Here is a 17,776-nt window from a genome sequence, read left to right as displayed (position 1 = left end):
GCTTTCGCTACCCAACAAACTGAGGGCTTCACCTGTCTCCCGGGCCCGGGAGAGCCGAATCCCTGCAGCCCCCAACACCGGGAATGTACCACACGCTCCCCAAACCCGGCCACAAGAGGAAACGATAGGATTCCCAGCGTTTGAGCCTAAAGGATGGGGAAGCGCCAACAGCGGAGTGTGCAGAGAAGGAGGTGGCGAGGCGGCCGCGGGGCTGAGGGGAGTGAGGGGCTGAGGGGAGTGAGGGGCTGAGGGGCCTCGCGCCCCTTCCCGCGCTCGGCGCCTCGCGCCGCTCTGCCCGCGCGGGGAGGTGGGGCCGGGGGGCGCGCGCCGCTCGCCGCCTCCGAGGGAGCCCGCTCTTACTCCGGCACAGTCACGTGCTCCGGGAGCCGCAAAGCAGGGACGCCTTTGCGACGGGGTGACAGCCAAATGGTGCGACATCGGCGGCGGCCGCAGGCGCAGCAGCCGCGGCGGCCCCAGCGCTGCCAGGGCCGAGCGCCGCGCCCGGGCGGGGAGCGCAGCGCGGGCACCGCACGGCGGGGAACGCTCCGCGCCGCTCCGAACGCGCCGCCCCGCACCGCGGGGAGAGCGCCGCTCTGCACCGCGCCGCACCGCGCCCCACTGTCCACCGCGACCCCCATGAGAGTAGAGGGGTCAGCGGCGGCCCCCCCGCGCACCCCCGCCCGCCTGCCTGAGCACGGAGCGCTCCCCCCGCCCCCGATGCGCCCTTAGTCCCGGCCCCGGACCCGCCTCCCTCGCTCCCCTCCCCGCCGGCGGCGGCGGCAGCGGCAGCAGCAGCGCCCAGGTGCGGACTTCAAACCCCGGCGAAATGGCGTCCAACGCGGCCGAGAGGGAGATCCTCTTCACCGAGCTACAGGTAAGAGGCGAGGGGCGCCGCCCCGGCCCCGCTCCTCTCCCTTCCTGGCGGGGAGGACGGAGGAGCCGCCGCGCCCCGCCGCCCCCTGCCCGCCGCTCGGCGCGGGACGCCCACCGCAGCCCTGCCCAGCCCGGGCTGGGGGCCGGCGGAAGCCCGTGCCCACCCCGGGCCTCTTCCCGCTGCTCTCCTCCGGGAGCGGAGGCGCCGCCGCCCGGTCACAGCCCCACCCCGCCGCCGGCCGCGACCCGCTTTTGTCTGCGCTCGGCTCCCTCCTTCCCCCGCCGAGCGGCCGCGTCCCTCCGGCGGGGCCTGCCCGGGCCGCGCCCCCGGCCCCGGGATCTCCCTCCGCCCGCCCAGGGCTGCCCGCGCCCGGAGCCGCTGCGGGGCCGCAGCTCTCGCCTCCCCCCGCGCGGGGCACGGCGCTCGGCCCGGCCGGGCCCGGAGGGCTCCCGGTGGCCACCCCACGCCCGCGTCAGGGTCAGGCTGAGAGCCTCTCTCTCCTCTGGACATGGCACCGCGCAGGAGCCGCAGCAGCTTCCTTCTTGTAGGCCTTGAGCGCCGAGCTTGGAAAGAGGAGAAAATGGTGCGATCAATGCTATTTGTCACACGGCGAGGGCTCTTGTCACTACAAAAAAAACAATCCCAAAAGACCCCGCAACACTAGAGGCTTCCATCCCTGTAATTTGACCGGTTTTGGTTGCCTGTGCAACTGTTACTTTTCTCCTTGTCAGCTGCAAGGTTAGATGCAATTCCGGAGCTTCACTTTTGTGGTCTAGTCTTCAAATGTCAGCACAACCTGCTACCTCTTCAGCTTCCTTGTTCCAAAGAAAGCTTGCTTTATTTTTCTTATTTGTTTTTTAGTTGTTTTTTTAATATACATCACTAAATCCGTGCAAGTTGTTACGTTTACCCAGGCAAAGAATGTGTCTCTGAATTTATTAGTTGGACAATGAACCAGAGTAAGAAGTCCATAAATGGAAAGTATTGAATTTAATGATCAAATAAAAATTGGAAAGGCATATATTAAAAACCAGTAATTTTATTTCCTTAATGCTGTTAAGTTCTCCTGTAATTCTGAATGTTGGAGGTGTGCTCACTTGAATAGCAAAGGAAGAGAAGGCACAACAGATATAGGAGTCTACTTACTATGTAGCACATGAGATGGCTGAAGGCTAAGAATCCATCTAAAATGCTGAACATTAATCAGTGGCTCATAAGTGCCTAGGAAGAATCAGTATGTTAATACAAACTTGATACAATGATATATAAGCTGGTAAACCTGTTTGAAGTGGAGAGCTCTGTGAATAACAAACTATAGTCATGTTTCAAGTAAGCTAAATGGAAGCAACATTTCTGTAGAAGTACCCAAAGCGAGCTTCTGATTACTTTACACAGAAATGTCTGGAGATTTTTGTTTGGGGGGATCGGAAAGGTTAATTTTGGTTTTGTTTTGTTTCTTTTTTCTTGAAAGACGAGACTGACAGTGATACTAATTTTAAAAAATAATAAAGAAACACCACCAGAAAAACCCACCAACCAGGCTGGGTCCAGCTAGGATGGGTTAGATTCTTTGGTTGCACTCTCTTCCATTGTATATGGTAACTTCTGTATCAATAAATACAGTTTCTTGCACAAGACAAAAAGGTTAAGTTAACATAGGAATGCCAGTGGGGTTTAAGCTTAGTGCTAACTTTTAGTTATTTTTAAGAGGAACTTTCATATCAGAAAGAACCACTGTGAAGATGTTGTTTCATTTGCCATGCCCTTTATTAGCAGTGAAATACAGAAGCATCAATATAGTTCTGCTTGGGAATACTTCAAAACAAATTGCTCTTCATATGCCTGTACATAAAAGTTGCTTTAGTGATACGTTCTGAAAGTAAAGGGAACTACAGTGAAGTGTGAGATACGCCATTTCGCTCGTGTTTCTTCAGGAGGGAACTTCCTCAATCGTAAGAACTCTAACTTAAAAAGTGCTTATATATGAAACTGACTTTTACTTGCCTATTGCAATCCTGCACAGAAAGATGAGGAAGTTGTAGAATTCATGGCAACAGTAAAGGTTTAAAGGGTCAAATACATGGGTTGATCTAGATCATGGGTGATGTTTTGTTAATAGGTATGAAAACTTATTGGAAACAAGCTAAACCCAGTGTAAATGCCAAGCTTGTTCCTGACATAGACTCTAAAGTATCAGTCAGTGATGAATATAACACATTGCTTTGTGCTGTGCTGTGTGCTGTGTGCACCTGGTTGTGACAGCCCTGTGTGCTCCAGCGTGCTCCGAGGAAACTGTTAGGTTGGGGTGAAGTTGATAGAAGTGGATCTGTAGCTAGGAATCAATTGAATGCTCCTGACAGAAAGATTGGCAGACTGTCACAACTACTGACTAACAGGATGTGGATTCTGAAAAAATATGAAAAACAAAGGAGCAAAATAACTAGTTGCTAATAAGAAAGTGGTAAAACATAGATGTGGTACATGTACTTGTTTCAAAGGCTTAATTAAACAGACCTTAAATAGACCTTAGATCTCACTTCTCACAATGAAAGTTTTGTATCTTAAGTGATGCCAATCCAATAAGAGCAATTTCTTTTAACCTCTGCTAGAAAATATCCACTTGATATTTCTGTCCTCCTTTTTCTGCAAAATATTGTATCAATTCTTCTATATTTTATTTTATTTTAAACATTTTACAGACTTATAGTGGGATATGGGAATTATATCTTGCTACTTAGCAAGTTTTAAACTAAGTTTGTTCAAGGTGAAAAATGCAACACTTATTTCTCAGGAGTTAGCAAATGCAAAGTACAAGGTAAACTTGGCAATAAGCAAATCCTCTTTTTAGTTTGTTCTGGTAGCTTCACCAGCAAAATTGCCCGATTACTAAAGATTGAAAGATTACATAAAGCCAGATTACCCTTTTTTTACCTCCTTTTATCTCCAGTACATGTTCTTTATAGGCAGAGGAATGAGCTTGGGTAAGAACCAGTATTGCTGATGTTGCCTTCCCTTCCAAAACTCTGCTGTCCTTCTCTGGGCTTGCATCCTTTAGAACTTTGTACACCAGGTAAACTAGCCTCTCCAGTGCTTGCTCTCAGGTTAATTGCACAGTCTTTAACTCTGCTGGCTGGTGGAAGTGGCAACTCTGTTTCTTCAAAGAAATTAAACTCTAACATACATGCTGTAATTTGTTAAATAAGGTATCCATGAAATAAAATATTTTTAAGTTTTTTATGGAAAAAATGTTTGGTTTGTATTTTCCAAATCATTATTAAAAGGAATTTTTTTTTTAAGTGTGTATGCTTTCTTGGCAGTGATGGTAGATGTCAGCTTAGTATGTTGGTATGCCTGGGTTAACAGAAATTATTGCTGATAGAATTTAAATGAAACCATTGTGTATGCCCAGTGATTACACTTGTGTACTTCTAGGTGTTCACTACTGCTTCTTTTCTAGACAGTACTGTAAATCTAAACTTGGGGCTTTTATTTTTAATGTTGCACGATTTATTTTACAAAAATTTTTGCTTCTCTTGAAGTAGTGTTTTGCAAAGCAATACTTGTTTAATATCAGGGGAAAATAGTGTATTATTTGGGTTTATTTGCTTAATTGAAATTGTTTGGTCAAGATACTTGGGCTATGCCCTGAAATAAATAAGCATGCAACAAATCCTCCATTGCTTCAAATGGAAATATTAAAGGCTGTACCTGCAATTAAGTTTTCAAACTCAAACATCATACATATTTTAATATTACAGAACATTGTGAAAAATGTCTTTATACTGGTCAGCATAAAGGGATTTTTTTAATGGATATTTTGTTTTAATACCCTGGTCACCTAATTTCCTAAGGTGCTGTACTTTAGGTATTGTAAAGCATAAATTTCCTGACAGGATCATATTTAAAAGCTACAGTAATTTTTTTTTTTTTTTTTTTTTTTAATACTGATGAACAGTACCACAACTGAAATATGTGTAAATTATGATTATATGGTGGCACATCGGGTATAGTTTTTTTTTATTATTATTTTTCCATTTCATATCTAGGGCAAGAATATTTGTCACATTTATGTGACTGAACAATGCTTAGTATTTTGTTGGTCTGCATGATAGAAATTGGACTGTTGAGTTTGAGGTTATACAACTATGTTTTGTATATAAATGTGCATAAAACTGGACACTTGTATTTGTTAAACTACTAGCTGGGATTCTGAAAACATGTATTTTCCTCGCTTCTCTGTTCTCAGCTAGGTGACATTTAGGCAGATGACTTTGCTTACTCATGTCTTAGTTTCCTCATCTTTAGAATAGAGGTAACAATGTCTGCTTTTTTGGAGTTAGAAAGTACTAGGTATTTATTATTAGCTGTGGTCAAGTGCCTAAGGACACTGTAAAAAGGTACAAGTAACCTAATTAATGTGTTTTGAAGAGACATTGTAATTGGGCTGAACACTCAGCAGTGAGACTGCCTTCAAATAATATTCAGCTAGGACAGCTTTAAATAATTTTGAATGACTCTTGTTTCTTCAGGAGGAAGAATCTCACATTCAGGTGAAAATACTCTGAACTAGTCAATTGTAGTTTAGAAATGAAAATGTGTGTACAGCTGCTTGGGACTTCTTAGGTTCCTACAAATGCTTTCACAATTGGTGGATTTACAGAAGCACTTCAGGGTTTTTTTTCCATTTGTGGATGTATATTACTCTTTAAACAGTCCACTGTTCAAATCTTTTATTAGCAAAATCTGCATCCTGTTCTCAGTGGAACATAAACATCCTTAAAATACCTTTTGGTAGGTGCATGGGTGGAGTTTTTGGTTTTGTTTTAGGGTTTCTTTTTCCATTTTTTAAGTTCTGTTAGTCTTCCTGTTAACACAGGAACTTGTATACTATGTAGACTTGTATGTATTTGGCTGAATTTTCTTTATCAGAGCAGCTGTCTTTTTAGAACTCAGATCTGTTACTTTAACTCAAGATAAATTATTAGTGATGGTTCATGGAAAAGTATTTAGTTACACGATATATAATAGCTCTTCTGGAACAGTTTTTGTACATTATGAAGGTCATTCATTACAATATGGCCTAAAATCTGCAGTAGAATAACTAGATAAATATGTCCTTTACATTGGGAAACAGTGGTTTGAGGATTTCATGTTGGGATTAAGAATTTCTTCATCAGTGCCTCGGTGCTGAATTAGAGACTTAAGACCTCTACATAGATTCAGAGTAGCAAAGTCTTATGTGTGTTCTGTATGTGTTGTGTGCAATGGAGGGCTCAGTCTGCTTTCTTTCTTTTTTTTTTGTCTTTATTTTTTTTGCTTTTGCTAGAAATGACTTGTACAACTGGTACAAATTGGTTGATGGTAGGCTTTTTGCTTGTTTTGTTTTTTCGCTACATGGGTCCAGTAACTGAATGGGTTCAGGAACAGACTGAGCTGAAGCATCTCTCATGAGACTGCACTGGAGCATAAGCAGAGCATTTGTATGGTCTACTTTGAAGTTTTAATTTTTAATGCTTGGTCTGCAGTTCTTGGCACAAGCAAAAGAGCATCTTTGCTAGTCTTTGGTGTGGGTGGGGGAGGTACTTTTTAAAGAAATGAGATTTCTGTAGAATCAAATCCATGGCTTCTGTTACTTTGAGATACACGATTGAGAAGTACTACATTGAAACAAACTAATAGTGCCATTAGCTAACTAAATTCTTTAGACCTGTGCTTAAAAGTAGCAGTAGATCTGGTATATTTGTTTATTTGAACTACAGCAATATAATTACATCACAGTGATATGTAAATTATGCCAAATAGACACAAATTGATACCATTTTTGTTACTGCCATTTAACAACTACCAGTTACTTTCTATTTGACACCTCACCAGTGAATTTAACTGCTTTCATGGCAGTCTGGGAGTACATCCTTTACAGCAAAGTACTGCTGTCTTGGTTTTTTCATGATTTTGCCAGATGATTTTTCCAAGCTTTCAGGAATTCTGTGTCTGTATGTCAAACTAAGGAAGTTTTGTGGCATCCGTCAGGTTTGCCGGTGCAAGTTCTGGTCGCTGGTGAGGGTGAGATGGCTGAGGTTTCACTCACATGGACAGATAGTAGTGCACACTTGCTTATGTTCAGTTAAATGGGCCACCTTTGCTGGGAGTTCTGCTGCTGTTCTGCTCTGCATAATAGAAGAGGCTGAAATGAAGCTATTCGAGTAGTGCATTTAACTTCTGGAGCAGGGTGAGCTGAGAGGGTTCTGTGATCAGTTACTGTGGCTCGGCTGTGGGACCACCAGCTGGATAGTGGTGAGCTGATTGTTTTTTAAGAGCAGGCCACGCCTTACTTTTGATGTTAGGTATAGATACAGCTTCCTATATTTTGTATCAACATTATGCCCGCTGTGGCTGTACTTCCTGTTTACTGCTGCTGCGGTGCACAGAGCACTTCTGGAGTGCATGCACGGAGATGGCAAGACTCTGCTCTCAGTAGTGCAGCTCATTGCTTCCACTGGGCAGCCTGGGAAAAAATAGGAATATTAGCAGAAGTGTATTTTCATAGGCTGAGTATATCTATACTAAAAGCCTTTGTTATTTTCCTGTAGATGCATAGCTAGCTATCAGATAGGTACCAAATAAGAAATGATGGCTGGAAAGGGCTGGGCTTAATATAGGCAGCATTTCCCTGTTCTTTTCTTGTACCATGAAGAAAGGTTGATATTTGGCAAGACCCAGGGACAGTGTGCTCTGGCCCAACGTGCAAATCAGGGTTAGTAAAAACCTTAATGTGGACGTGACTAAGTTAGTTCGCTATTACTACTTCCAATTCCTTTAAACCTTGTTTTCTTCACTGGATTTGCATTGGTTTTTAAATGAGAGAGGGTTTCTGACTTCTCTAAGTGCAGATCAGAGAGCTTGAATCAGAAGCCTCTAAGACCTGGTTCCTGTCTGTGGTGCTATGTATGGGAGTCTGGTGTTGAAGCAAACTGTTTCTTCTCTTGAGGTTTTTCTGACATTTGTTACCTTGCAATGTGGTAGTAGGTTCATAGATTTTAAGTTTCCATTAAACATAAGAACATGTTAGCCTGAAAATGAAAGTAGCAGAATCAGTTCCGTTTCTACTGAGAAGAACCAGGGAGACAGTTTTCCATTAACTTTGCACACTTGTTATTAGGATGTAACAAAATGCAATAGGCAGCAGATCTATAACCAGGAGAAGGCATAATTAATATGCAATACCAAGGTACTAATAGATGGTACTAAAGCTCTAAGATAAATTTCAGGAATATTGTGGGGCTCTCTTTGTTACTGTGATGAAACACTTCCAAGCAGATCAGGTCAAAAAGAACTTTTCCTGTGGGTAAATACAACAATAGTAGTTTCCTGTGCCCTAAACCCAGAGAATAATTCTCAATTCTTGGAATGTGGGGCTGATACACCTTGTGGTTGTTTGGGGCTTTTTTAGCTCCTAATACTCAAAGTACTTGAACATCACTACCACCTACATTTTCTCTAATGAAATTTAAAATTTAATACACATGCATGAACTTCATAAATACATGTACAATATCCTATGTTCTCATATTTGTTAGACTATGGAAATAAATAGGTTATTAAAATTAATAAGAAGTACTAGTAAGTTTAATTGTTATTTACCTGAAATAGTACATGTAAATAATTGCAGTATGTAGGTGTTCTGAAATTATCCTTTTATTCATCTGTGTGTATGTATATCTTTTTTATATATAAACTTCATGTAAATTCTGAGGAGAAATTGAGAGTTGATGTATAAAACATCAGAAAAAATGTCCTTTTTTTTTCCATTTCAAACACGAACTGTCTGATTAACCAGGTAATAGTGATATGATTTAGTATATCACTGGTGCTATAGTTGAACTTAGGAACTTTAATGTATGTAATTTTGAAAACTGTTTAAAGTATATTCAATTTGATTTTCTTTGTTGCAGTAAGATGTAAGGCAGGTCTGGGACATAAATTTAGGATGGAAAAGTTCTAGTTGGTTTGTTGATGTTGTCATGTGCTGGGTTTGGAAGCTTTGCCCATACAGCTTGAGTCTGTTGCTCAAAGAAAGTGTTAGACTTTGTCAGCTGGTACCACTGCTGGAAATGAGTGTGTGCCATATTGTGTTGCTTTACATTTGCACAGGCAGCTTTATGGTGAACAGATTTTGTTGTTTTGTGTTGGTGGGGTTTTTTTCATCCCTAGATTAGTTTTCAGCTAGATGAGGTTGATTATTGCAGTTCACTGTGTGGCCATATAAAGGTTTGTACTGGCATATATCAGTGAATGGTCTGGGGCAGGAACAAACTGTTAGGGGAGGTCAGGACTGCTGGTTCTTTAGGATGCTTTTTTTTTGCCTGCAGTGGTAGTTCATGCAGTAAAATGTTTATCAGATTACAGATTCACAGCTAAGGACTGCCAAGAGTCCAATTCTGCTACAGGTGAATATGCAGAAAATGAACAGTCCAAGCATTGTCTGTGGCAATTCTTTTCTAGCTTTACATTCTTCAAGCAGAAAGTCTCAAAATAAGCATATGACAGTGAAAACCTGTTTGTCTGAAAAAGCATTAAAAATAGATTTGATTTGGACATCATGCATGGATGGAAAATGTAGTTACATTTAGTTTGATGTTGAAGGCTGAGATCAGTAGTAAGGTTTTGTAGCAGTACCTGAGGTCAGTGTAGGGGTATAAACCCAAGTTTATTAGCTAACTTTCAGAAGAGGTAAGCCTTGGCTGTTAAACCTTTTATGCACTCAGTGCAAGGAAGAGTTTTGAAAAATCTTGAGTCTTTTTGTTATTTCTCTTACTGAAATAGAAGAAAAAGTGAGTTTATAATTGAAATGGATGAGATTGAATTTTTGAGTGAAGGCAAAGTACTGTGCAAGTAGTATTGTAAATGTACTGCCCATAAAGATAATGAAGAGACTGAGGTATTATATACAGCTTGCTATGAAGACATTTGTCAGTTAATGAGTAGCTCTATAACTGTGAGATGTTTGAATGTTCAGTAAGGGAAAAAAACCCCATACAGTGATGAGTTCAATGTTTGCAATAAGAAAATATCTCTGAATGGTCACATGAACATCAGTTAAAGCACCACTTAGAGGACTTTGAACTGCTGTGTACAAAATTGATGCAGTGTTTCAGAGGTCTAGGCTAATTTGGGGGAGAAAAGGCCTAAAAATTTGATGCAGAAGTAAGAAGTTTGAGGTAGCAAGGTGATTAAATCTTTTCAACGCTCTTGTGTTGAATTAATTTCAAAATTATCAATTCTTTCTCATTTTCTTTGTACTTACAAACCCTGAACGTATTATTTTATATTTGTGCTGTTTAGGTGAAAGATTATGTTTAAAATAAGCAAAGAGATTGGTTTTTGTGATTCCAGGTGTTCCAAAGCTCTCTGATAACAGCAGGTTTATTTCTGTAATGTAGGCTAGAAACTTTATGCTAGTCCTTAGAAAAATGAAAAAAACTTGCTTGGTTTTGTTTTTCTACTTTTCTTATTTCTCTTCTGCAGGAAGAGGAACATAACCTCTTCCTTTTATGATAGATTTTAGGACTTGCCCTATTTATATCACTGAGCTTAGTAAATATGAGATTGAAGTTTCTTTCTCATCATTGTGATACGTGCTATCACTTGGATTTTTGACTAACATAAGCCCAAAAGCTATTGCCGAGAATTTAGAAAGAATGCAAATTGACTGTGTGGCCTGTTGCTTTTTACAAGCACAATATATAAAACCATCCACTGCTTTTCAACTTACTGTGTTTATTTATATGAGAAGACGCTGCAAAACAATTAAGTGGAATGCGTTTTAAGAGGATGTTTCCTTTATAGATGGATCTGCATATGGCATGACAAGATTTTTTCTTTCCTAATACTCAAATTGTGGAAGCTAAAATTATAAGATAAATTATGACAAAGAGGTGTCAGCTTTTCTGACAAGTCTTTTTAACTGCTGACGTTGTAAGGGTGTGTGCTGCCTGTAACTCATCCAGAGCATGTAGGGAATTATATGAACATAATTGGATGGGGAGACCCCATACAGTAAACCAGATTCTAGCAAAATCTTACAGAAGACAAAGTTTCAAAGATTTGTATTGAAAAAATACAAAAACAAGCATGCAGATCTACAGAACATTTTAAAATCAGCAAGGCCTTTTTGTAGACATATTCTAAACTTAGTGACAGCAGTAGAAAAGTAAAAGTACTGTAAATCGTACATGCCTGACTACTCGTGTAGCATTCTTGAACCGCTGCCCATTTGGGACTCGGCAATCGCCTTTAATGGAAGCATGCTTTCCTCAATATTTGAGTTTGTTTGTTGCTTATTTATAAGCTCATATGAAACTGTTGTTTTAGGCTGAGAATGCCTGGATGTCAAAAGTTATGATTTGCAAATTATAATATCCATAACTGGGGATCCTCAGAATGATTATTTAAATTTAGTTATTGAAACTCATTATTTAGGGGGTTTTCTTCAATTGCTGTGATTTGCGTCTTTGGTTTCTCCTCTCCTGAAGAGATGGAAACATCTCTTTAAACATTAAAGCAGATAGTTCTTCAACATTGGAACAACATAATTTCTTTCAGAGGGTTTTTAAATTGTACTCTACTTCTTTACTCATGCAAGTTAGTATGAGTCAAGCTAATTATTTTTCTGTTGGGTGATAAACTTAGTTTTAACTATTCATTTTTATCAAGCTGGTTCAAATATGATTCCTCAGCATATAAGCAAGCCACTTCACAAAGGAACATCTCAATCCAACTTTTTTCCTTTTCATTTTCTGTGTGCATTTTTCAAATAAAATATTAATTTATGGCAAAGTATGCAGCATTTATCAGCAGTTAATTTTTGTTTTGGGGCAAACTCTTTTCTTGAATTCTGCCTTTACTTGTAACATGCTGGATAACGCAGAAACAATTTACAATTGTAAATTTAATTGCTTTAGAAACTGATCTTTATCTGTATTAGGATTTCGTACAAGAGAGCAAGTGAATATATTCTCAAGTTTTAACTAAACTAATTCTAACAGATTTTTTTTTTTTTTTTTAAATCCTTGGAGGTTTCTGAAGTGCAGGAAGAAAAGGAATGATGGCCTGCTGTAGAGAGGTGTGCAGTACCATCATATATTTTTCATGTTAGCAGCCAGCACTAATTTGTAGTGTTTCTTTTTGATGGGAGTAACTCGGTGACACTGTCAGGGCAGCAGTTTCTGTGCACATGGGAATTGATTTATTTAACTTCGGTCTCATTCTTGAACTAGACAACCTTGGGTATGAAAGAAAAGCAAGGGAGATCCAAGTTCTACTAATGGTCTTCCATTTTTGCAAGTTTTTTTTCTTTCTGCAATAGACTACACTGTTTTATTAGCTCAAAAGTAGCATTTCCTTTCTCTAGCATTTGCCTCCCTTCCCATCTGTTGTTGTCTCCTTTACTTAATTCACTGTCAATTTAAGGTTTATACAGTACTTCAAGTAAACACATTTTTAAAACTTAACTACAGGCATCTGCATTCTGAATTGGTTCACCTACATTTTCTGAACTACGGAGCTGAATTATTTTCTTATTCATTTTTATCAGGCATGTAGTTTTTTCTGCAAATTCTTCCACTAATTTTGGTCTTGCACTTTGCCGACAATGTACATTGCAAATGTCAGATGTTTCTAATTACTTCTGTTAATTTTTCCACTGTTATAAAATAATCCATCCTGAAATACATATGTTTCTTTATTGCAATGAATGTACGTTGTACATAGGGAAGTACAACTACTGGGAATTTCTGCAAACCTGAGATACAAAGGCAGTGAGCAATTTAGTGGCATATACTGGGAATGAACAGAGCTGCCTCTTCCTCACTCAGGATTAGCTGGCTGTGGTTCTGGCATCTTCAGAAAATGGGAAGGACCTGTGCCTAGGCAGAAGCATTGGCTGTACCCCAGAATGTTCATAATAATGCTGGTTCATTGTGTCCTAGCTGGGTAAAACAGTATGAAGGGCATTAAAAAGGAACCAGTAATGCTCAGAGAGGTCAGAGATGTTTGGAGTTGAGAGGATGGTAGCCTGAGCTAAATATAGTAGCTTAGTTTGGAAAACACTGTAGACAGATTGGGACTGTACTTTATTTTTGTAGTTTAGTTTCTTATTATAGAGACTGATTTTTGTTTTTCTCCTGTGACTCTTGACATCTTTAATACAATACTTGAGAGAGCATCAAAAGACACACCCCACCCACTCAAAATCAGCCCCTTCCAAGTGCAGTTAGGAAATAGTCTCAACCACCTAACACTTAAATTTCAGAATATACAAGTCTCTTTCATCAAGTAAGAGTCATCTTCCTGCTGGTATTTTTCAGTCAGAAGTATTTGTGTATTTTTGTCTCCTGAAGATGACATGCTTTAGATTAGACAGGTCATTATAGAGGAATACATTGTAGATACTCTGGGGAATGCAGCAGGTTAAACTTCAACCATAAATAGCTTCTGACTGCAGTACTTTTTTTCCTTAGCTTAAGGCACTTCTTCATGAAGGTTTTGCTCAATGTCATATCTAGAGTTTTCTTTGGTAGTTCTTAGTTATTAATAAAGCAGAATATTCTACTCTTGCTTAACATATTTTTCATGCTACAGTTTCTAGTAGTACCTGAAGGTTTTTCTCAGGCTGCTAACTGAAATACTTCTGAAGTGGAATGAAGTGGAAAATTTTTAGTCTTGAAGAAAAATGCCTCAAAATTTGTGAGCATACCAAAATCAGATTCACATTGGCAACAAATATTTCTATGATGTTTTTCGAAATTGTGTATATGAAAATTGCTATTTATATGTGCCCTGTAAAATAGGATGAGGCTTTTAGTATTAAAAAATGGGTCAATTTAGGATAAACAGGGTTACATACCATTCAAGGTTCCATTCATGTGATTGCTGCTGGAAAATACATAAAATGCATTTGTAACCTTAGCCACTCTGAAAAAGGAAGAGTATTAAAATCACTGAAAATTGTGTCTCGTTGTGGGTTTTCTGAATAATACTCAGCAGTTTAAAAAAACAACATCATTCCCCTAATTTAATGCAGTTGTAAGGTGAGACCTTGTTGCTATTGTTATGTATACAAGGGTTTATAGGATATCCCTTAAGATTTAATTTTATGTGTATGTCTATACATGATGCATTGAAAAACTGTTGTTTTGTTATGTTACAGGTCTCATTGGTGCATTGATTACTTTGAAACTGATGCTTCCCATTTTCTGTTTAACAGATATTGAACTGGTATGGTATTGATATGGTATCAAGAGCTAGGTGGAGGATAGTCCTAGACAAGTATGTGTGCAAAACAGGAAACAGTTTACTTGGGAGATGGTGCTGAGACTGAACATAAAGATTAAAGTGTGTTCAATATGCATTAAGAAATCCTTTGCTAAAATCCTAGGCTTTTATTTTGCACTTTTCACTGCAAACTTCATATGTAAGTCATATGTTCATTTTAGGTCATAAAAAAGTAGATTTACTTAGAGTACTGTATTGCAGTCAGTGGGGAATCAGGGCTCCTAGAAACTTAGAAAATGTAGAAAGGTTTTAAAACCAAAGCTTTAGGCAGATATGTATTTAGAAATGTATTAAGAATTTTTTGTAATCCATGTAGTAAGTGAAATCACCTGCCTATTTTTCATTGCTGTTGAATATAAAGCAGTTAAGTCAGGCAATTTTCTTTTGGCTTCTGTTGTAGGTTAAGACAGGATTCTATTTCTTCATTATTCTATAGTGCCTAGGGAATTCTTAAATAGAAAATGGACATTAAGAGCCAGTGAAAATCTTTCTACCATATTTTAAGGGTCAGAGAAAGAAGGATTGTAAAAACACTATTCAAATGTATCATAATGTGCATCAGTGATGCTATGTAGAAGTCTCAGACAAATGGGACATTAAGTAATGCTTCTATAAATAACCCTGTGTTCATACGTAAACTTTTACTGGAAGAGCATGGAATGAGATGCCTGCATCTCTACAAGTGGAATTTTGGGTGTGGCAGTCCCAATAGGGAAAAAGGTCTTTTCTATAGACCACCTGTAAAAGTTGAGGAAAGGATTTAAGGGGACTTTCCCATCCTTCTTTCACTTCTGGAGGTGAAAGCAGGAGCAGGATTTCCAGCTGATTGGAGTGCAGGCTGTGAATTTCAGTAACTTCAGATATAACAACCCAAGCTACTGGGAGAGTTCTCAATCCTAGAGTATGAAGCCACAGATCCTTGGTATAAATGAAAACATACACACCTTTCCTGTAGTAACAGATTCAGTTACCAGGCTGGGAATCCCATAACCTCTGGTGAAGCCACTGTTGCACTGTCCTAGAAAGCAAAAAATCTGGTTCCTTCGCCAGGATCTAGTATTTAGCCACTTGGCCTCTTGCCTTATAAAACAGATGTTAGTATTATCTCTGATATGTATTGCTGCATTTATAATGTACAAAATAGTTGGCTGCTAAAGATGATGGCTTAATTAGAGTGGAATGTAGACTCTCAACTCTTCCATTAGTTTTGAAATGGCTAAAAATAACTCCTGTAAAACATAGTAAAGTGAAATGTACTAACATATCAGTTGTCTGTGCTGAAAGTTGGAATTGCCAGAAACGAAGAAATTTGAGAGTTTTTCTTTTCAATTACTAGTTATCCATCTCAGAAATTGAGCTTTTCAGATAGGGACCCCTTTATTGTACTTTTCAGATTAAAGAAATTTATTGGTCTTTAATGATGTCCTGATATTTGCATGTGTTACTGAGAAATTCCTGTTTATTCTGAGGTTCTCTTTTTGCATAATTTCAGTGTTTAAGATTTTTAAGCTGCACTGAAAGAACAGAGAAGTTCCAGTTATAATGATTTGTCTTTGTAGTAAGGCATTTTAGCATTCTTCTCTTGCAGTTTAGATAAAGTGTGTTACACTAAAGTACCACTACATAACAGATATGGCAACAGCTGATATTATGATTTGTGGATAAGCAGAATGGTCAATCTGTTACCCAGGATAGATAATAATACTTTCTTAGTGGTAGCTATTATCTAATTCATTTTTATTATAATATGAGAAAAATACCTTACCACTGGAATTGGACCTAATTGTCATTAAGCATTAATAAATTAGAGTTTGGGTTCCTTGAGGTTTTAATTTTGTGTTTCTGCATAGTAACTAAAATTCCTTCACAAGCAGAAATTTACCCACGTGTTTATCTTAATGTTAACATTACAGCTGTTGAAAATGTATGGTTGCAATGGTAACTCCTCTTTAAAGTAAGTCTATTTTTGGATGCATGCCCACCAAATTATCACCTTTGTACAGTGTGCACTGAGTTTGAGGAGGAGTTACCGAAGTCATAAGACATGATTGTGACTCATGTCTGTTGACTTGACCTTTTTACCTTTGAAAATCTCTTCTACCAAATTAAATGTCACATCCTGTAGTTTGGATAATGTAGTGGCATTATTTTTTCAAACATCTTGAGCTACATGTGTAATATTACTCTGCTCTGAATGTTAGACAAAAACAGGTGATTGTTTTATATGAAAAAATTCAATAAACATATTTATATTGGGGTGACATAGAACAAAATTATACTAACTTTCAGTAGCAGCAGAAATTCTTGAGTTTAGGATTTGCTTTAATATGCACTTCACCAGATATCTTACTGGTTATTGTGGAAGCACTATGGGGAAGGGGGAGAGTGTTTCTCCCTGCTGGACAGATTTGTTCCTGTATTACTTGTACTTAGAAGCAAAGTCACCACACAACATTTGCATGACCTTCCCTTTATCTGAAATAGTTCTATTTCCTGAGTAAGTCGTTAGACTTCAAGCACTTCAAAGCATTATAACAACTGCTAGCACCAAACTTGAACTTAATGTAACTACTACAGAGAAATCAGTCAAGTCAAACTGAGACAAATCTCGTGATAAGAATTTCTCTCAAGCCCCCTTCCTTTGTTTCAATCTCTGGCAGTAATTCACAATGAGTGTATGAATTTCTGAAAGAAATGGATACCCCTGTGTAAGGTTTGGCAAGTGTATTAAAATACATCATATTTTAAAATGCGTGCTGTATATGTTCTATAAATAATTTTAGGCCATTAGGAGGAAGTTGTTTATATATTTATACAGTAGAGAAAATTGCAGATGTTCTCATGGAAAAAAAAAAAAAAACAAAAAAACAACTAACTCCTATGGATTTTTTTGAAAGTGTTTAAAGTAACAGGCAGAAAAAACCAAAATTCACAAATGCCTAGGTCCCTCACAATACATAGTTTTGCTATCAGTTTTAAAATTTAAGGGGTTTTTATTTTAAAGAAGCCTCAAACTGTCAAACACACACAAAAATGATCATTTCTCTGCTATTTACTAGTCTTCATATTTTTATGGGATCAATTTTTTTTTTCAAGGCATTTCTCAATAGAAGACTAAATATTCTGTTCAAATTTAGAAAATGCAAAACCAGTTTGTGTATGCAATTCCTGTGTTGGCAGTAGGAAGTAGGACACAGATCCATGTCTGTTTTCACTGCCCAATCCAGTACAGTAAGTGTGCAACTCCACTTCAGGATCTGTGGCTGAGGGACTTAGTCTTGAAATACTTTATGCTTCTTTGAACTTGCTTCTCTTTCATTTGTTGAACTGTCACTTAATCCACCTGTTTTCCTCATCTTTTAAAGGGGAGTGTGTATATTTACCACATTATTAAAATATGCCATGGTAAGGTTACAGGCATTAGATGAAAAATTATCATTTCAGTGCTTCAATTGCGTGCATCTTGGTGAGGCTGTGTTTTAAGGGAATTACTTCAGTCTTCTTGGCACACTTCTATGGTACATCATTATTGGCAATATTTTCAGCGTGCACTGTGGTATTAACATTTCA

General features: G+C 38.9%; 1 protein-coding gene across 1 annotated transcript in view; it reads left to right on the top strand.

Moving 5' to 3' along the window:
- Positions 1-456: 456 nt before the first annotated feature.
- PKN2 (protein kinase N2) overlaps positions 457-17,776 on the top strand; it is a 54,829-nt gene continuing 37,509 nt past the window's right edge. Inside the window, exon 1 of the mRNA XM_056497642.1 lies at positions 457-874. Within this exon, the coding sequence (XP_056353617.1) occupies positions 827-874 (48 nt within the window). The 5' untranslated portion in view covers positions 457-826. The remainder of the gene's footprint in view (positions 875-17,776) is intronic.

Source organism: Oenanthe melanoleuca, chromosome 8, assembly GCF_029582105.1.
Source record: "Oenanthe melanoleuca isolate GR-GAL-2019-014 chromosome 8, OMel1.0, whole genome shotgun sequence".
NCBI classification, from domain to species: domain Eukaryota; kingdom Metazoa; phylum Chordata; class Aves; order Passeriformes; family Muscicapidae; genus Oenanthe; species Oenanthe melanoleuca.
This window is presented reverse-complemented; position numbering and strand designations above follow the sequence as displayed.